The 22,177-nt window shown below is 40.7% G+C and overlaps 1 protein-coding gene across 1 annotated transcript; it reads left to right on the forward strand.

The window, feature by feature from the left end:
• Positions 1-1,752: 1,752 nt before the first annotated feature.
• Positions 1,753-14,883, forward strand: ABRA (actin binding Rho activating protein). The gene is made up of 2 exons (XM_089664459.1): positions 1,753-2,525; positions 10,239-14,883. The coding sequence occupies exons 1-2, from the start codon at positions 1,837-1,839 to the stop codon at positions 10,717-10,719; spliced, it is 1,170 nt and encodes a 389-aa protein (XP_089520585.1). The 5' UTR covers positions 1,753-1,836; the 3' UTR covers positions 10,720-14,883.
• Positions 14,884-22,177: the final 7,294 nt, after the last annotated feature.

Here is a 22,177-nt window from a genome sequence, read left to right on the forward strand (position 1 = left end):
TCAACACTCCCAGTGCCAGATCATGAGGGATGCATGAATAAAGGGACTTGCCGTCCATAGTGACCCATGAAAATGAGCTCTGCCAATGGATATCCTTGACACCTGTTGATATCAATGTAGTATCCTTGATATAAGCAGGTAACCTGGCAACAAGCAGCTGCAGGTAAATACTTTTTTCCTTTATATAGCAAAAAATAAAAAACCCAGTGGTAATAAAAAAAAACAACAAAAAAAAACAACAAAAGAAAGCTCTATTTGTGTGGAAAAAAAAAAAAAGATAAATCTCATATGGTTTTAGTGTTGCATGACTATGCAATTATCTTTCAAAATGTGACATCGCTGAAAGCTGAAAATTGTCCTGGACTGGAAGGGGGTGAAAGTGTCCAGACTTAAAGTGGTTAGTACTGTAATTGTCAGATAAAATGACGCTTAATAATTAGTACAAAAAAAAAAACTGAAAAAAATATAGTAAACATTTTTGCTCACTTGTCAGCATATGATTAAAAAACAGAACATGGTTTTTAGTATAAGATGTACAAAATAAAATCCTTAAAGTTCCTTAAAAAATGTTTCGGTATTCAAATTAGTAACAGTATTGTTGTCAAGTTACCTGTCGCATGCTGACCCTGCTAAATTTGGTCTGAGCATGGAGGTTTCATTGACTTCTGGTCACAAAAGGATTAAGCTGACTACACTTATATACCAAAAAGATCTTTTTTGTCCATAATACGTAATGTTTGGCCATAAGTCTGTAGATTCCCATTTTATGTAAAATGGGGCTATGCTGCAGAATGTCATTGTGTATCCATATATATTCTGAAAATTTTCAATGGTAGAAAAGGTAACGGAAATAGACTAAAACAATCCTCATAATTAACATACTTAGAGTATATCTACCCCCCCCCCCCCCCCCAGAAATGTATTGCAGATTTCTTTCCTTTTATTTTCACCTGATGATCCTGCCAGTAGGACACTTCCTGTCCTAGGGTGACAACAGTTACTCATTGTACTGTATCTATGGAAGAACAGTGTTCTCATGTTAGGCTGATATTGTGGCAGCAGTACCTTGCTTGTTCCACCAGTGAAGAATAAAATCCTGAACTTGTCCTCCTGAGTCACTCAACTTTCTTCTGTGGGCTACAGAACACCTCCTCTTTCCCTTATCTCTGTTACAGTATATAGGGATGACATGTTCTGCATCCCACAGAAGAAAGTTGATAACATTGTTTGAAATTTCAGTTCAGTCTGCAGAGTCAAGTGGACAATGGAATTCTGATAGGATCAACAAGTATTTTTCTGTACTTAGCTGGGAAAAAAAAACAAATGCACTCACCAAATTTAAGAACTTGTAAGCCGCAATGTATTACATATTTATTTTCGGTTTAGAAATACTTGACTTAATCTAAGAACATATTTGGTTGAGTACTACAAACATTATTTGTTTACACTATTTACTTTTGGAATCATATTTAAATATGAAAAAATTGAAAAAATGTAACTTATTTTCTGTGAAAGTCAATGACTCAACACTAAAGGACAATGCTATAGATTACTGAACAGCCCCTGAGAGCTGTGTATGCTAAGCTTGCTTTGTTTACCATCTGTAATTTCCATCTGCTCTTGTGATGAAACATAAGCCATCACTCTGTAAAAAGTAACAGTGTCACAGCGGACAGATCTTGGTCACAAATGCCTGGCATATTTTCCATGAATGTAAAGCAGCCAGCCTATTTAAAAACTCGGCACCCTTCATTCAGCTGTCAGAAGTGACTCAGGAGGACAAGTTCAGGATTTTATTCTTCACTGGTGGAACAAGTAAGGTACTGCTGCCACAATATGGCTCCAGACGAAGCAAAAACAATGAAACCTGCTCAACGGGCCATCAGGAAGATCAAGACTATAAGTTTAGTGTCCAGCTTAACCAAAGGTTGGCAACAATGGGCAGCTGAACATTCAACAAAACAAGGACAAGAACCCTCAGGTTGGGTGCCTAACACTGAAGATGAGGTTACGGAAAACCACAAGTCGACATTGAACGTAAAATTGAAATCTGCAGTTGTTGTTGTACCAAGTAAAGATATAGAAAGGCCTACAGAAGAAACAGAAGAAACACACATCAAAACAAAATCTGTGACAAAAAGTTTTGCAAGCAAAGCCCAGGAGAAAGGAATGGATATTGGTTCATTGACTGAAAGATATGAAAAAGATCCCAGTACCCAGAAATATGATGAATTTATGGTGGATAAACTACTTCAGGGCAATGTGTCTCCAACCCGGAGGAGGAAGTGCTCAAATCTGGTGTCCCAACTCACCAAAAGTTGGAAAAAGATGGGACAAGATGATGAAGGAACCGAGGCCTCTTCTAAAACGTTGCCAAAGCTTGCTGAGTGTCGAAGTGAAAGCCTAGAAACTGAAGATAGTGGCTATGGAGAGAATGAGGAGGTCAAACCAGAAAAAGAGAAGGTAGAAATCACAGAAGAGAAGACGGAAGACGCTGCAAGAATTAAGCGGTCATATCATTCAATGTAAGTTATTGCATAGTGTAACATGCAGTCTCTATGTTGAAGTGTAAAGTGTAACCCCAGTCAAAAAAATGTCTTGGTGTTTAGATAGAGTGGTGAAGGGTTATATCCACTGCCATGTTTTTATTGCTGCTTGTGTTTGGATAAGGAAGATTTCTGTGTGCTTCCTTTCTCATAGGGGTAAGAGGAAATTTCCCAAATATATGGGGTTCCACTGAAAAAAAGTGACTTTATTGAAATATATCCCCTCTACTACTGCTTCGTTAACAAACATGACATTTTAGATTCCCACTCATATCCACCCCACAGCAATAGTCCACAGGACAAATAATGACATTAGATCTCTCCATTGGGAACACAGACAGAAATAAAAACCTGACAAGTCTAACTCTTCCCCATTCCACCCAAAACTAGATATTAATGTGTTACAAAACCCAGGACCCTGCATTCCCTATATCCACTCTCCCACAGTACATATAACATGGAAGTGTAATTATTTTAGTAAATATAAACTGCTAAATACCTTTTCTCATCAGCAGTATATAACAGTCTTGTGACTTCTATCAGTGTTCAGCAGAGCACTGGTTAAAGCTTGTAGGAAGAGTTTTCTTTCTGCTCTAGGAGGATGTAGAACCCCTGACCTCTGTCTGGACAGTGCCGATTTGCTCTTTGCTGATCACATGCATTCTCTAGCAATACACACTAAACTGAGCATGTGCAGAAGGGTTACGGGTTCAGTCGGTCTTATCAGGAGATAAGATGTGGACATTTGAACAAGAGGAGGGGCAGAGAAGAAAGGAACAAATGGCCTTTTTACACAATGCAGAGGATTAACCCCTTAGGTTCTACAGTGAATATAACAAGAATGGTTTGCTATATATACAGACTGATTTTACTGTTGTGGGTTTAGTAACACCAAGTTTTGGTTGGATATACACGTTAATTTAAGTTCAGCAACATGACTTACTGAGGGAGATTTGCTAAAACTGGAGCACTCAGAATCTGGTGCAGCTCTGCATGGAGGCCAATCAGCTTTTAATGTCAGCTTGTTCAATTAAGCTTTACCAATAAAACCTGGAAACTGAATGGATTCTCTACAGAGCTGCTCCAGATTTTGCACACTCCAGTGTTAGCACTTCCCTCCCATTATATCTCATGGGTGTCAATGGTCATTCATCACCTTCTTAAAGCCGAGTTCCTTCCACCCAAAAGTGGAAGCTGCAATTATCTGCCTCCTCCTTCCCCCCCCCCACCGCTGCCACATTTGGCACCTTTTGGGGGGGGGAGTGGGTACCTGGTTTTGACAGGTACCCGCTCCCACTTCTGGCTCAGTTCACCACGGTGAACAGAGTCAGAAATTTGGGCCCCCTGTAGCCCTCTGGAACATTTCATGCACAGTAGTAAACCAGCTGTGAAGCCACAAGGCCTCACTGCCGGTTTCCCTTAGTCAAGATGGCGGTGTTAGCACCCAACAGCCGACTAAAGAATCGGCTTGGGGTGAGGACACTGGATGACAGGACAGGTACGTGCCCTAATATTAAAAGGCAGCAGCTACAATATTTTTAGCTGCTGACTTTAATTATTTTATTTTTTTGTGGCGGTAGGGCCGGAACTCCACTTTAACGCTTTCACAGACTCCAGTCTGCAATTGACTTTCCAGCTCCACCAACTCACTGCCATCATTTTATTGCTATTCATTCTTTAGGTTTTCCTATATTTCACATTACAGTACATGCAGCAAGAAGTTGAACATCCATGGCTGTAGGGGGGGTGGGGACAACAAGGATTTCAAATGAAGAAATTTTACCACTGGAGTCCATAAAACATTTTGGGCTAGAATAGTCAGGATAATGAAAGCGGAGTTCTGATTGGTTGATATGGTTTACAGCACATCATTGCTCTCAGCAAATTGAGTTTTGGGAAAGAAGCTATAGCGGTACACCAATCGCTTAGGTTGCATGTTGTAAAAAATAATTTTGAGAATTTTAAAAAGTGCTTTATTTTAAAGTATATTTTACATGTTTATTTGTATCCTAATTACAAAAATAATCTATAAAAATAAGGATTACCTGAGCATTCTTAGGAATATTATAACTGACGTGAAGAACTTTGGGCTGATGCTTTGGTCAGGTGCAGGGGCGGACTGACCACCTGGAAACTCGGGCACTGCCCGAGGGCCCGGGGTCAGTAGGGGGCCCCATGAGATGCCCCTGGTACCCTTTTCATAGGCTTTTTTGAGTTTGGGCAAGGGCACAGGGGCCCCATGATCCCCTATTGCCCGGGGGCCCCATGAATTGTCAGTCCGCCCCTGATCAGGTGTCATCACTTCTAAATCTCTGACCTAAACAGCAATCCTAACTTTTCTCTGGCTTTCATTTGCTTCAAGCTTACTCTGGAAAGTATTAAAGTGTATGTATAGACAGCACTTTATTATTAGTTATGGATAGAGTATAAAAAGGTTTTAAATCAAATTCAGTTTACATTTTCCTGCCAGTGTCATATTGAGGAGTTTTCCCTATCCCAAAGGACAAGAAATCTCTAAAAAGTCAGGATATTTGCTCTACAAAACAGCTGTCACCAGAATAGTTGTCCCCATTGGAATTCTATTACTTTCTGTCTCACTGGCAATGGTCACCAGACACAAACAGGAGCAAAACTTGACAGGAGTTTAAAATCAATACTACTTATATCCAAAAATCAATGTTTTGGTCATAGATACAGTACTAGAGATGTGCATGACGGAAATAAAGTTTAGTTTTTGGTTTCATTTATTGAGTAATTAATTTTGTTTCATCATATTTATTATCCTTTTTAGAACAATTAGTTATTTTGGGAGTTTTTCATTGTTCCGAATTGATTCATATTTTCAGAAATTCTGGTATTCTTTTGTTATTTCGGAAGACTGGCTATATTCATTATGTTATAAAGTTGAATTCATATTCCTATTCCCAACTGACTTTGTTGGGTCACACACATACAAATTAAATGAATAGTCTCACAAGTTCAACCCCAATACAAAGAGAATCTTATTAGAATAGTCACGCTATGCTCACTAAAATAAAAACAAATTGATCCGAATCAATATGTCATTACGTTATTTCGGATGCTTCAAACATTACAAAAGGCCCAAGTATTGCATCATGTCATCCTAATGAAATGAATTAATACAAATTAATTTGTTCATTATAATTTAGTTTGGATTGATTGAATTTGCTAATCGAATTCTTGAATAAAGCAAAATTCATCCGGCTTTCGATTCATAACAAAACAAACTGCACATGTCTAATAGATACACTATAAAGCCAGACAGAACCAGGATACCAGCATTTTCAGAAATAGGTGTTTAATGGCAGCCTACATATTGTCCTTATGATTGGTCTGTGTTAAGATATAAATAAATAAAGGCATTATCACTGAAAATTAAAGTAACAGAAAATCCCAAATTGTGGATTGACTGCCAGGAATTCACTGACTTTGGAGGGATTTCCTCTCATGTCCCATTTTGGCTATGGGGCAGGAAGTAAAGAGAAATTTCCTCATTGGGACACAAAAAAAAAAAAAAAAAACCTGGCAGGGGACATAATCCTCCTTTGCTCTATCCAAAATGGGAAAAAACTGTTTTCCTTTAGCCCCACTTTAAGTACAGAGTAATATACACTGCTCAAAAAAATTAAAGGAACACTTTGTGAACACATCAGATCTCAATGGGCGAAAATATCATGCTGGCTATCTATACTGATATGGATGGGGTAATGTGTTAGGAACGTAAGGATTCCCCATCGTTTGATGGAATTGAAAATGATCAACCTACAGAGGACTGAAATCAAAGACACCCCAAAAATCAAAGTGAAAAAGAATGATGCAGCAGGCTAGTCTATTTTGCTGAAATTTCATTGCAGCAACTCAAAATGGTCCTCAGTAGTTTTGTATGGCCCCCACATGCTTGTATGCATGCATGACAACATCAGGGCATGTTCTTAATGAGACGATGGATGGTGTCCTGGGGTATTTCCTCATAGATCTGGACCAAGGCATTACTGGGCTCCTGGACAGTCTGAGGTGCAACCTGGTGGCATCGGATGGACTGAAACATGATATTCCAGAGGTGTTCTATTGGATTTAGGTCAGGCGAGCGTGGGGGCCATTCAATGGCATAAATTCCTTCATCTTCCAGGAACTGCCTGCATACTCTTGCCACATGAGGCCAGGCATTGTCGTACACCAGGAGGAACCCAGGACCTACTGCACCAGCGTAGAGTCTGACAATGAGTCCAGGGATTTCATCCCGAGACCTAATGGCAGTCAGGGTGCCATTGTCTAGCCTGTAGAGGTCTGTGCATCCCTCCATGGATATGCCTCCCCAGACTATCACTGACCCACCACCAGAACGGTCATGCTGAACGATGTTACAGGCAGCATAACGTTCTCCAGACCCTTTCATGTCTGTCATATGTGGTCATGGTGAGTAGGGAAAAAAATGTCAATGCCCTACACCTGTAAAGCCATTCCTGTTTTTGGGGGTTGTCTCATTGTTGCCCATCTAGTGCACCTGTTGTTAATTTCATTAACACCAAAGCAGCTGAAGCTGATTAACAACCCCCTCTGCTACTTAACTGAACAGATCAATATCCTAGGAGTTTAATTCACTTGATGCTATACTCTCATTAAAAAGTGTTTCTTTAATTTTTTTTGAGCAGTGTTTTTCCTTTTATTTTTTGCCAAACTTTAATATATCTCCGTGTTCCAAAGAAATAATTCCTGAAAAGCACATTTATATTTATATTAAAATGCCTACATCACGAAGTTCTAATAGTCATTAAATGCAAAATCTCTAGTTTCTTTTAAAGCAGATAATGGATAAAATATTTAATAGTCCCAAAGTATTAAATAATCAATAATTCATGAAGCTGTAATATTCCACTGTGAGGCCTGTGATGCTTCTACACATAGTGGCATGGATCAGAGGAGGGTTGGGAGATATTGGTAGGCAGGGTACATCAACTCCATCATAAGCTCCGAAGCCAGGCTCATCCCTGGCATTATTCCAATGGGTGATCCATTCTGTCAATACCCAACAAGATTTATGAGAAGCTTAGTGAACATGCACTGCAATATCTGTAATAGAAAGAAGGGCAAAATGAGCTGCGGAAAGACTACAAACCAATATCTAAACTAGAGAATGTGATCTAAAGTAAACCTTTTGATCAATACAAAGTGAGCAAATGTGGGTAACTGAATTTACCTGCAATAACAACCCTCCATGCCCAAATGATCCAGAGACATAGGATGCTGTCATATGCATATCTTTACTTTTGTTGTAAAAGTTGATATTGGCCCAACCATTCCCACCGACCAAACTCCCCACTGATCAGTGAGGATGGCCATTAAGTTTTAATGACCAATAGGAAAGTACTTGTAACAGAAGGGGTGGAGTTTGAACTCTGCAAAAAGTTGACATTTAGATATAACTTCAGTTGCTGATTGTTTTATTATGTCATTTTCACGGACTACTGTATAGCCTTTGCCTAGTTTTCCCCTCACAATATGTAGTCTAAAAGTTCACTTTTTAAAAAAATAATAAATATACATTTTTTTGCAGGTAAAAAATGTGCATTTATTTAATTTTTCTAAAGAGCCTGCACAGCATGACACCCACAATCATCAGATTCTCAGTAAGCTGTCTGTCTGTACCTTTTACAGGCAGACAGTTACTGAATGGCAGAAAGATCAATGAACTACCAGTGCTCACCAGTGCCCTCATAGGTTACTGAGAACTACAATCTGTCAGCTGCAATGGCTGACGGTAGTTGTAGTCTATACATTCACAAGAAACTGTGAATGAAGCAACCGTGTGGTCAGAGCCCCATCTGGCCACTGGTTTCAAATGGTGGCAGCAGGTGCGGGGAGAGGATCATCCACCTGCTGTCATGGGGGGGGGGGTAATCAGGGGTGCAGGGTTCAGGGTACAGATGCTGAAACATGCAAAATGTTCCACCCTAAAAACAGGTGAAACATGTAACACGTTTCAAAGGTGAACTTATCCTTTAACCTCTTCTTCTCATCCCTTTCAGTGGGTCTTTACACCCAGGGGGTGAGAAGGACTGTCCAATCACATAACCACTGTCACATAATTAGGAGCCAGTCCCACCAGCTCCTGATCATTACCAGAGATGGGAAGCTGTCTATGATAGCTTGATCACTGTGCTGGGGGTGTGCAGTGCCTTTACACGCACGTGAACTTTAATGGCATTCCAGTCTTAGTCCGTAGGGTTCAATATTGAGTTGGCTCACCCTTTGCAGCTATAACAGTTTCAACTCTTCTAGGAATGCTGTCCACAATGTTTAGGTGTGTGTCTATGGGAATGTTTGACCATTCTTCCAGAAGTGCATTTGTGAGGTCAGGCACTGATGTCAGACGAGAAGGCCTGGCTAGCAGTCTTCGCTCTAATTCATTCCAAAGGTGTTCTATTGGGTTGAGGTCAGAACTCTGTGCAGGCCAGGCAAGTTCTTCCACTCCAAACTCACTCATCCATGTCTTTATGGACCTTGCTTTGTACACTGATGCGCAGTCAATTTGGAACAGGAAGGGGCCATTCCAAAACTGTTCCAAAAAGTTAGAAACATGAAATTGCCCAAAATGTCTTGGTATGCTGATGCCTTAAGAGTTCCCTTCACTGGAACTAAAGGGTCAAGCCCAACCCCTGAAAAACAACTCCACACCATGTTCCCCCCTCCACCAAACTTTACACTTGGATAAATGCAGTCAGGCAAGTACTGTTCTCCTGGCAACTGCAAAATCCAAACATGTCCATCAGATTTCCAGACAGAGAAGCATGATTTGTCACTCCAGAGAACATGTCTTCACTGCTCTAGAGTCCAGTGGTGGGGTGCTTTACACCACTGCATTGCACTTGGTGATGTAAGGCTTGGATGCAGCTGCTCAGCCATGGAAATCTATTCCATGAAGCTCTCTACGCACTGTTGTTGTGCCAATCTGAAGGCCACATGAAGTTTGGAGTTCTTTAGCTATTAACTCTGTGAAGACAGTTGGTGACTTCTGCGCACTGTGCACTTCACCATGTGCTGACCCCACTCTGTCATTTTACGTGGCCTACCACTTGGTGGCTGAGTTGCTGTTCCCAGTTGCTTCCACTTAGTTATAATACCACTATCAGTTGACCATGGAATATTTAGTAACAAGGAAATTTCACAGTTGAACTTATTGCACAGGCGGCAACCTATCACGGTACCATGCTGGAATTCACTGAGCTCCTGAGAGCGACCCATTCTTTCACAAATGTTTGTAGAAGCAGTCTGCATGCCTAGGTGCTTGATTTTATACACCTGTGGCCATGGAGGTGATTGGAACACCTGAATCCAATGATTTGGAGGGGTGTCCCAATACTTTTGGAAATTTGCAGAAATACGCGGAATGTGGCCATAAAAGCCCATCTTCTTTGCTGCCATGCATATGCATTACGCGGGCAGCAAGAGGTTAATTTGCTTATGTTTGCTACAGGTTTACTTAAAGTTTGGTCCCTTTATTGACTTATAGAGCAGTTAAGTAACTATATGCCAATATTCAGTCTGGAGCCCTGATTTTAATCTTTTTGAACTGTAGGCTATGTATTAAGTACTTTACTACTAAGAGATACAATATTAATGGCCAATGTTGCCCAGTTCATCACTTCTGACCCAATATGTCCTTATTTTCAGGAATAACAAGGCAGTATCAGAACTCAACAAGATTAACAAGGCCTACAAGCGGTATAGCCAAGTGAACAACATCAAGGGGAGGTGGGAGAAGTGGTCAGATGACCACACGGTGAACCAAAAGCTGAACCCTTTCAGTGATGAATTTGACCATGATTTCGCAATGTCCAAGAGGCTGCAGAAGGGTGAAGACGGCTATGGACGTCCAAAGGAAGGAACAAAGACGGCTGAAAGAGCTATGAGGGCAGAAGCACACATACATCGGGAAATGAGAGACCTCTGTTTCATTATCTCCACCATGGCCGAACCAGGGAAAGACGGTAAGGTGCAAGTCACATTTGGAGAACTTTTCGACAGATACGTGCGGATCTCTGACAAAGTGGTGGGAATCCTTCTGAGAGCTAGGAAACATGGAATGGTGGATTTCCCAGGAGAAATGTTGTGGCAGGGAAGAGATGACGATGTGATAATAACATTGATGTGACAAAGAAATAGAAGTGACTGATCATCTTTTTTGGACATTGATTTTACTTTGCTAAATGCTACTCTATTTCTTTTGGCCATACTTCTTTACAAGGCAACTTTTAGCTTATTTTTAATTTAAAAGGTAAATTCACCAATGTATTAGATATAAAACAAAACAATATTTGTCTTCTGTAAAAATTATTAGACTCTTTCATGTCAGCATAATGTTCAGACATATATAAAACACCCATTAATAGAGTGATATATTTGTTCCATCATGTGAGCATACCTATGAAGGGGTATTCAGGGTTGTGTTCCATAGAGATGGACCATGGCCCTGAACCTATATGGCACCTTGCGGCTAGCCATATGCATTGAATAAAGTGCTGAGGTAGGCACCCATGCAGGATCCATTTCCCAAAGCAGTATTATAATCCGGCCTCATGGCGTGGAGTCCCGATACGGCTCCCAAGGTTTTACCAAAGTTGCATCAATCCAGATGTATTAGAAGAAGAGTCAAAAGTTGATTGAAGAATCCAAAAATGAAATAAAACTTGTTAAGCTAAGAGTGATTTCTCCATGAAAGAGCAGAGGTCCCTCACTTTAGGACACTAGCAAAAAAAAAAACACTGAGGACTCACAGAGTGGGGTACAGGTTTAAGGGTGGTGCCCAGGGAGCATGTTTTCAAAACCTTTGTCAGTGTCCAGTCACCTGAAGGTACCAGTCTTTCACTTGACATCAGCCTTCTGTAATCTCCAGTACAGCAGCACACAGGGGAGCAAGAGGGGCAACAAAACAAGCCAATCAAATGTGCTGCATGCACATGTCCTATTGAGGAACATGCTGGCAGAAGCAGAGAACAGAATGACAGAGGGATGGGCTGCTGCTCCTTTACTGTCCAGGGGGTCAGAAATGGTGGGGGTGGGATGACCTCCCTTCCTCCTTGTCTAAATACAAGACACATGTACCCTTGAATCTTGGTGTAATTTGTGTATTTTTTCCAGATCCGTGACGTGACCAGCATGAAGTGTTGCCTATGAGCAGGAGCATCCCATAATAAAGACCAGTCACTGCTGCTATTTCTCCTTGTGCAGGGTGACTGGTCTTGTCCCTCCCCCTCCTGTAGTTTTCTGCAGGCAGCCTTTAGTGGGTGGACCTGGCAGCCCCCTCCCACAACTCTGTTCGATGCGGGGGCTGTGTATAGCACTGAGATGATGTCACTGCTACTTTTAATAACTTGAGTTGCCAAGGTATTTGGTGAACACGAAGCAAATGTATCCTTTGTGGCAATTGAGGAACATATTTAATTGAAACTTTTTGTGCCTGGAGTTAAACTTTAACTGCAGCATTGAAACATCCAATCAGCAGCCTGACTGTACAGTCTGACAGGCTGTGTAAATCTCAGGACTGCATTGACAGTAATACAAATGCTTTTCCAGGTAAAATAGCTCATATATATGTATCTCAATGCTGGATTTAGCTGTATGCCTGCAGTTCAGCTTTAACTCCATCCAAAAGAGATTTAGTCTTTCACCTGGTCATCACTGCTGTCTGGAAACCCAGCGGAAACATCGCACTGTATTCTTAGTATACAGTCAGGTCCATAAATATTGGGACATCGACACAATTCTAACATTTTTAGCTCTATACACCACCACAATGGATTTGAAATGAAACAAACAAGATTTTCTTTAACTGCAGACTGTCCGCTTTAATTTGAGGGTATTTACATCCAAATCAGGTGAACGGTGTAGGAATTACAACAGTTTACATATGTACCTCCCACTTGTTAAGGGACCAAAAGTAATGGGACAGAATAATAATCATAAATCAAACTTTCACTTTTTAATACTTGGTTGCAAATCCTTTGCAGTCAATTACAGCCTGAAGTCTGGAATGCATAGACATCACCAGACGCTGGGTTTCATCCCTGGTGATGCTCTGCCAGGCCTCTACTGCAACGGTCTTCAGTTCCTGCTTGTTCTTGGGGCATTTTCCCTTCAGGTTTCTCTTCAGCAAGTGAAATGCATGCTCAATCGGATTCAGGTCAGGTGATTGACTTGGCCATTGCATAACATTCCACTTCTTTCCCTTAAAAAACTCTTTGGTTGCTTTTGCAGTATGCTTTGGGTCATTGTCCATCTGCACTGTGAAGCGGCGTCCAATGAGTTGTGAAGCATTTGGCTGAATATGAGCAGATAATATTCCCGAAACACTTCAGAATTCATCCTGCTGCTTTTGTCAGCAGTCACATCATCAATAAACACAAGAGAACCAGTTCCATTGGCAGCCATACATGCCCACGCCATGACACTACCACCACCATGCTTCACTGATGAGGTGGTATGCTTAGGATCATGAGCAGTCCCTTTCCTTCTCCATACTCTTCTCTTCCCATCACTCTGGTACAAGTTGATCTTGGTCTCATCTGTCCATAGGATGTTGTTCCAGAACTTTGAAGCCTTTTTTAGATGTCGTTTGGCAAACTCTAATCTGGCCTTCCTGTTTTTGAGGCTCACCAATGGTTTACATCTTGTGGTGAACCCTCTGTATTCAGTCTGGTGAAGTCTTCTCTTGATTGTTGACTTTGACACATATACACCTACCTCCTGGAGAGTGCTCTTGATCTGGCCAACTGTTGTGAAGGGTGTTTTCTTCACCAGGGAAAGAATTCTTTGGTCATCCACCACAGTTGTTTTCCATGGTCTTCCGGGTCTTTTGGTGTTGCTGAGCTCACCGGTGCGTTCCTTCTTTTTAAGAATGTTCCAAACAGTTGTTTTGGCCACGCCTAATGTTTTTGCTATCTCTCTGATGGGTTTGTTTTGTTTTTTCAGCCTAATTATTATATTATTATTATACAGTATTTATAAAGCGCCAATAGTTCGCTCAGCGCTGTACATTATAAATAATTTTTCAGCCTAATGATGGCTTGCTTCACTGATAGTGACAGCTCTTTGGATCACATCTTGAGAGTTGACAGCAACAGATTCCAAATGCAAATAGCACACTTGAAATGAACTCTGGACCTTTTATCTGCTCATTGTAATTGGGATAATGAGGGAATAACACACACCTGGCCATGGAACAGCTGAGAAGCCAATTGTCCCATTACTTTTGGTCCCTTAACAAGTGGGAGGCACATATGCAAACTGTTGTAATTCCTACACAGTTCACCTGATTTGGATGTAAATACCCTCAAATTAAAGCTGACAGTCTACAGTTAAAGCACATCTTGTTCGTTTCATTTCAAATCCATTGTGGTGGTGTATAGAGCCAAAAATGTTAGAATTGTGTCAATGTCCCAATATTAATGGACCTGACTGTAGATATGACAGCCTTGGAGCTTTTCACCCAAGCTATTTATGTCACCAGCTTGAATTTCTCCATAGATGTATTGGAATATGCCTGATGTATCTGATCTGTGTTATATAAAAGTTATTGCATATATTTAACCCTGGGAACAGAATGAACTGTCTGCTTTCTGTGATGTGATTCTATCTTATGGGTTACAACCTCTACTCTAATGAACTATTTATCTTACTGCCATTTTCTGTGAATGCAACAAACATACCCCAGACATATATCTGAACTGTTTATCTTACTACCATTTTCTGTGAATACAACAAACATACCCCAGACATATATCTGAACTATTTATCTTACTGCCATTTTCTGTGAATGCAACAAACATACCGCAGACATGTATCTGAACTGTTTATCTTACTGCCATTTTCTGTGAATGCAACAAACATACCCCAGACATATCTGAACTGTTTATCTTACTGCCATTTTCTGTGAATGCAACAAATATATCTGAACTGTTTATCTTACTGCCATTTTCTGTGAATGCAACAAATATATATATCTGAACTATCTGAAGATAAACATCTTACTGCCATTTTCTGTGAATGCAACATACATACACCTAACATATATCTGAACTGTTTACCTTACTGCCGTTTTCTGTGAATGCAACAAACATACACCAGACATATATCTCTAGAAATTGACTAGAATAGCTGTGTTGGTAAATAGGTCTTAATATTTGTCATTTTACTTTAGATACATTTTCTAAGGCTATATTGGGGGGTTGGGGTACGATGACAATATTTTTGTATTATTTATTGATGTGTTTAAACTTTATTTATTATTTTCTACCTATATAAACTATTTATAACAACAGTACAAGTTGTGTTTTTGTTCCCTGTGCTCGATTTTATTGTGCAGCAGTCTTGAATACATGTAAAAGATCTTAACCACTGAAGCTCCGGAAGGTTTTACCCCCTTCATGACTAGGCCATTTTTCCTATTTAGCACTGTGCTACTTCAACTGGTAATTGTGCAAAATTTATATAATTTTTTTTTCACACAAATAGAACTTTCTTTTGGTATTTCTTTTCAATATATTTTTATTGGGTTTTATAAAGAAACATACAAAGAATGTATAGAACAATATACATTCAACACAAAAGAAAACATTTTAACGTTGAGTTTCAGGTTTCCGGATGTAAATCCTAGTTATGGATTGGATATACAACAACAAGAACGATTATTTTTAGCAATAACATAATAGTCAGAGTAAAATATAGCTTTAACCTGGTAAGGAATCTGATAGGTAGTTTATCTAGTCAGTTATGGAGATATAATTATTGGGGAACCAGTCTGCTGCGAATACCATGTCAGCCAAGGTTGCCATAATTTGAGAGCAGTGTTATACTTCCCCATGCTAGACACAAAGAGTATTTGGTAAGTGCTGTGAGTGTGGATGGTTTGGATAACTTCTCCAAGGTTTGGAATCGTTGGGTCCTTTCAATGTCTAATGATATTAAGGCGTGCTGCTATCAGAATATGTAATAATATAGTTCTAAACATAGGAGGGGTGGATTCTATTTCCAAAGCCAAAAGTGCCATACCCGGAGTGAATGAAATAATAATTCTCAACAGCTGGGTGATAAGATGAAGATTTTAGACCAGAACTTGGAGAGTTTTGAGCAGGACCACATAATGTGAATTAGAGTTCCTGTGCATCCACAATTCCTCCAGCAAGTTGAAGATATTGCAGAGGAAAATTTAGATATCCAATATGGTGTCAAGTACCATCGTACCATTGTTTATTTGTGTCATTTCCCATAGAGTCACACTCCTAGTAGCTTTATATATGGAACTCAGTGCTCACTTCCATTGTTCGATGGAGTACTTCCTCCCGAAATCCCTTTCCCAGGCTACTATGGGGGGGGGGGGGATTTGACAAACTCATTTTTATCTTGGAGAAGAGAGTAAAATAGTGAAATGCCCTTAGAATTTGTAAGGGTTGATTGATAGTATTGGGCTATTTGCAATGGCACAGAGATATTCAGACTACAAGTATTCTGTACAAGGTGAGTAATTTGTACATATTTGTAGTATTCAGTGGCAGGAAGAGAGTTCTCCAGCTGCAATGTCTGAAAGGTTTTAAGAGCGGGGCCAACACACAAATCATCCAAGGTTAATACACCTCTAGACTGCCAGATTGTGAGATTTAAGTCCAGCATGAGGAGTGCTAGGGTTGTTATTGGAGATTTTAGAGAAGTGAGTTTTTGTTTTATAAATGGGGCTTTGCACAAATTAATCCATGCTTCTACTGAAGCTTTAATGGTGGATGAAAGTTTGGTATCTCTATGAGCAATATGGTATGTTGATACAGTATTAAATAGTTATACAGGTTCCCTCCTGGCACTTAAAGTTGTATCGGGTTGAGAAGCAAACCACTTAAGTTGAGCAAGAATGGAAGCCAATTAACCACTTGCCAACCACGCTATAGCCAAATGATGGGTACATCGCTGTTGTCTAGTTCTTGGATGGCGTCATATGACGTACTCCTGGCGATCCCCGTGATCTGGTTAATGGCCAATCACAATGGCCTTTTACCACGTGATCAACTGTGTCCAATGACACAGTAGATCACCGGGTAAATACAGTTGCCGGTAATCAGCTGCACTTTCAGCGTGAGGAAAGTACTGCCAATAACTAACAATTGTCAGAGAACAGATCGGCACTGACGATCAGTGCCCAGCAGCACCTCCTACCAGTGCCCAGCAGTGCCACACACCTGTGCTCAGCAGTGCCACCCATCAGTGCTGTGGATCATTGCTGCATATCAGTGCAAAATCAGTGCCACCTATCAGTGCCCATGATTGCTGCATATCAGTGCACCATCATCAGCACCCATCAGTGCTGTCCATCCATGCCACCTCATCCGTGCTGCCTATCAGTGGCCATGAGTGCTGCCTTTTAGTGAAGCCTCATCAATGCACATCAGCAAAAGAGAAAAATTACCTGTTTGCAAAATAGAAACAAAGAAAAACTTTTTATATCAAATTTTTTTGCTCTTTTTTTGCTTATAGCGCAAAAAATAAAATAGTGGCGATTGAATACCACCAAAAAAAAGCTCTGTTTGTGTGAAAAAAATAACAATTTCATATCGGTACAGTGTTGCATGACCACGCAATTGTCATTCAAAGTGCGACAGCGCTGAAAGCTGAAAATTGGCCTGGGCAGGAAGGGGGTATAAGTGCCCTGTAGGCAAGTAGATAATAATCACACAGGTAGGCACAACCCATGCCTCCTGCTTCTTTTGTTGATATTTGATCACCACTGGGGTTTTTGTTATTATATAAACGAAAAAAAGACAGATAATTATAGGGACAAAATATATATATATTTTTACTTTCTGCTCTAAATTAAATTTCATAAATTTAGGCCAAAATATATTCTGCTAGGTCTTTAGTAAAAAAAATCCTAATAAGTGTATATTGATTGGTTTGCACGAAAGCTTTAGCATCTACAAACTATGGTATATATACCGGAATATTTTATTTTATACTAATTGTGGTGATTAGCAACATTTAGTGGGACTGTGATAGTGCGGTAGGCAAACTGACACTAACGGACACTGGGTGGGAATTGGCTTACAGCCACTAACTTCACCAGTGACACTAATACAGTGATCAGTGATAAAACTATACACTGTCACTGTACTAATGACACTGGCTGGGAAACTACATTCAAATGTAAATGCTAGCGACCTGACTGTCAAACTGATCCCCTTGGAAAATCTCTCTGCAAGCAGTTTTTAAAGTGGTTGCTTTGGCAGAGATAGGTATTCTCCGTATTAAGGTAAAAACCTTTTAATAGTGGCTCCCCTGCAGCCCTGCTAAATACTTACTGAGCCCTATCCCGATCCAGCGCTGTACCCATCTGCAGCAGCTCCTCTCTTCTCCTCGGCTTGGCGGAGAGCAGTGGAAGCCATTGTCTTCTGCTGCTGTCAATCAAAATCTGTGAGCAGAGAACAGGGGAGCAATGCCAAGCCAGCTTGTGTGCTAAACAGACGTAAACAGACGTAAACAGCCTGGCTCAGGATTGAGCACGCACGATTGCCTCTGCTTCCTATGGGGGCTCTTGGCAGGGGGAGAGCCCTGGTGCGGGTCCCCAGAAGGCAAGGTTTAAGGCTGCTCTATGCAAAATCATTGCACAGAGCAGATATGTAAAACAGGTTATTTTAATGGAAAAATGCAAAGTTTGACAGTAACTGTAAAGTGTTACTAAACCCACAACAGTAAAATCAGTCTCTATATGCAGTAAAGCATGCTTGTTATACTCACTGTGGAACCTAAGGGGTTAATCCTCTGCATTGTGTAAAAAGACTGTTTGAACCTGTCTTCTCTTATCCTCCCCGTCCTCTATTGTTTCATGATAAGACATATTGTGTGGAGTCACTCTACACATGCTCAGTTTGGTGTGTATTGCTAGAGAGGCTTTTTTTTTTTCCTGGGAAAAGTGCATGTGATCAGCATAGGACAAGTCAGCATTGTCTAGACCAGGGTTTCTCAACCTTTTTTCAGTCAAGGCACCCTTTAAAATTATGAACAGTCCCGAGGCACGCTTTAGAAAATATGGACAATTTTGAGGCACCCCATTCTAAAATGGGGTGCCTCAAGACTGTCCATAATTTTAAAAGGGCACCCCATTCTAAAATGCAACATCCACACATGTAGGACACCCAACATTAGAGGTGACATTCTCTAATGCAGATACACTTTTGCACACTGGTACTGACTAGTATTCCATTGTTTCTCTTCTCCCTCAGTTTTTATCAGTCCCTGAGCTAATGTGACCCCCAGTGCTGATGGAGAGGGGCAAGATAGGGTGAAACTAGGATGCTGTGCAGGCAGCTGACAAATTCCTTATCGCCTGATGATATCATTGGTTGTCAAGACACCGAAGGCTAGAAGGTGGTAATGGTGCACAATGAAAACCCATGGCTTTATGTAACTAAAAGGCAGGCTTGTTCCACCCGCTGGCTTGTATACAAAATTTTGGGCAATTTTGCCAAGGCACTCCTGAAGAAACTTCAAGGCACCCTGATTGAGAATTGCTGGTCTAGACAGAGGTCAGAGGTTCTGCATCCTGCTAGAGCAAAATGAAAACTCCTCCTACAAGCTTTAACCAGTGTTCGGCTGGACACTGATAGCAGTCACAAGACTGCTGATAAAGAAAAGGTACTAGGTTTAGTTTAGATTTACTAAAAATAATTGCACTTCCATGTTGTGTGTACTGTGGGAGATCAGATATAGTGAATGCAGGATCCGGGGAGACCAGATATAGTGAATGCAGGGTCCTGGGAGACTGGATACAGTAAATGCAGGGTCCGGGGAGACCGGATATATTGAATGCAGGGTCCAGAGAGACCGGATATAGTGAATGCAGGGTCCAGGGAGACCAGATATAGTGAATGCAGGGTCCGGGGAGACCAGATACAGTGAATGCAGGGTCCGGGGAGACCAGATATAGTGAATGCAGGGTCCGGGGAGAGCAGATATAGTGAATGCAGGGTCCAAGGAGAGCAGATATAGTGAATGCAGGGTCCGGGGAGACCAGATATAGTGAATGCAGGGTCCGGGGAGACCAGATATAGTGAATGCAGAGTCCGGGGAGAGCAGATATAGTGAATGCAAGGTCCAAGGAGAGCAGATATAGTGAATGCAGGGTCCTGGGAGACCAGATATAGTGAATGCAGGGTCCGGAGAGACCGGATACAGTGAATGCAGGGTCCAAGGAGAGCAGATATAGTGAATGCAGGGTCCGGGGAGAGCAGATATAGTGAATGCAGGGTCCGGGGAGAGCAGATATAGTGAATGCAGGGTCCGGGGAGACCAGATATAGTGAATGCAGGGTCCGGGGAGACCAGATATAGTGAATGCAGGGTCCGGGGAGACCAGATACAGTGAATGCAGGGTCCGGGGAGACCAGATACAGTGAATGCAGGGTCCGGGGAGAGCAGATCTAGTGAATGCAGGGTCCAAGGAGAGCAGATATAGTGAATGCAGGGTCCTGGGAGACCAGATATAGTGAATGCAGGGTCCTGGGTTTAGTAACACTTTAAGCTGGCCATACACATTTTCTTTTTTGTTTGATTTACCAATTATTAGTGGGGTCAAATTGATGGCTATTTTTGATTTCAGTGAATAAAATATTCAAAGTAGCAGGATGGAAAATTTTTCTCAAACAAATTTTTAACTAAATATGTGGATTTGTTCAGACTCAAATCAGTTGTTAACAACAAACACTTTTGGAAGTACTTTTTAGCGACAACCGTCAAGTCGTCTAATTTACTGATGAGAATCTTTGTACGAAAATTCATTTAAGCTTTAATGAAGCCAGCTGTAATCCTCCATGACACCCGCCTGCTATAGAAAGTATGGAAAAGTTTGTTTTCTAAATGATTTTCCTTGATATAGTAAAAAAATAAATATAATAATAAAAGACAGTGCTTATTAACCAGTTGCCCTACAGAGGATGTACCCCCCTTCCTGACCAGGCCATTTTTTTTTCGTTACAGCGCTGAATTACTTTAACTGACAATTGCGCGGTCATGCAATGCTGCACCCAAATTAAATTTACAGGTTTTTTTTTCCCACTAATTGAGCTTTCGCTCGGTGATATTTAATCGCCTATGCATTTATTTTTTGCGCTATAAAAGAAAAAAGATTGACAATTTTGAGGAAAAAAAAAAAATCTTATTTTTGACTTTCTGCTATTAAACATGACCAGTAAAAAAAAAAAAAAAAAAAAATCTAATTTTGTCATAAATTTAGGCCAAAATGTATTCTGCTACGTCTTTGCTAAAAAAAAAAAAAAAATCCCAATACGTATAAATTAATTGGTTTACGTAAACATTATAGCGGAATAGATACTGGAATTTTTTTTTTTACTAGTAATAGCAGCAATCAGCAATTTATAAGGGGTCTGCAGCAGGCATTCTGACACTGGGGGGGAACTGACTTGGTGTCACTGACATCCCCAGTGACACCAATACAGTGATTAGGGCTATAAAAAAAAAAAAACAGCACCGACACTGTACTGATGGCACTGGGCAGGAAGGGGTTAATATGAGGGGCAATCAAAGGGTTAACTGTGTGCTGGGAGTGTTTTACTGGGGGGCAGTGTGTTTGTGCCTCACTGTAAGCACACTGCTCTGGATGGCTGTGAACAGCTATCCAGAGCAGTGTGCCCGAGCCGACAGGAAGGAAGTCTGTTAGAAAGCAAAGCAGTCCTCCTCCCCGTAGGAGATGCTCGGTAATCACCGGCTGGGACCCGATGATTGACAGCCGCACCCGCGAATGATGGAAAGGGTAGGGAGCTTGCCTGCGCCCCCTACTCAGAAATACAAAATCACATATACATATATATATATATATATATATATATATATACACACATATACATACACACACACACACACATAAATATATATATATATATATATATATATATATATATATTTACACACATGCTGGCCCTTCATACAAGGTGGTATCAAAAGGTTTTGAGACTAGTTTTGTAAAATGCCAACAGATGGTAGCACAAGGCTTCCCGCAGATGAAAATGCAGCTCAAAGGTCACCGCTTTAACCACATTGAAGAGATCCAGCAACCTGCCCAGTTTCACAAAGCATTTCATGTTTGCTCTTTGCTATTTCATCATGGACAGCAAGTTAGAACAGACGTGGTAACACACGTGGTCAGAATACCACCAATTGCACAGGTCTCAATATACAGGTGAAACTCGAAAAATTAGAATATCGTGCAAAAGTTCATTTATTTCAGTAATGCAACTTAAAAGGTGAAACTAATATATGAGAAAACCCCAATTCCACAATCTCGAAAAATTAGAATATTGTGAAAAGGTGCAATATTCCAGGCTCAAAGTGTCCCACTCTAATCAGCTAATTAAGCCATAACACCTGCAAAGGGTTCCTGAGCCTTTAAATGGTCTCTCAGTCTGGTTCAGTAGGAATCACAATCATGGGAAAGACTGCTGACCTGACAGTTGTGCAGAAACCATCATTGACACCCTCCATAAGGAGGGAAAGCCTCAAAAGGTAATTGTGAAAGAAGTTGGATGTTCCCAAAGTGCTGTATCAAAGCACATTAATAGA

This window comes from Staurois parvus, unplaced genomic scaffold (assembly GCF_062004578.1).
Source record: "Staurois parvus isolate SC_StPar_1 unplaced genomic scaffold, SC_StPar_1.0 ptg000047l, whole genome shotgun sequence".
NCBI lineage: Eukaryota > Metazoa > Chordata > Amphibia > Anura > Ranidae > Staurois > Staurois parvus.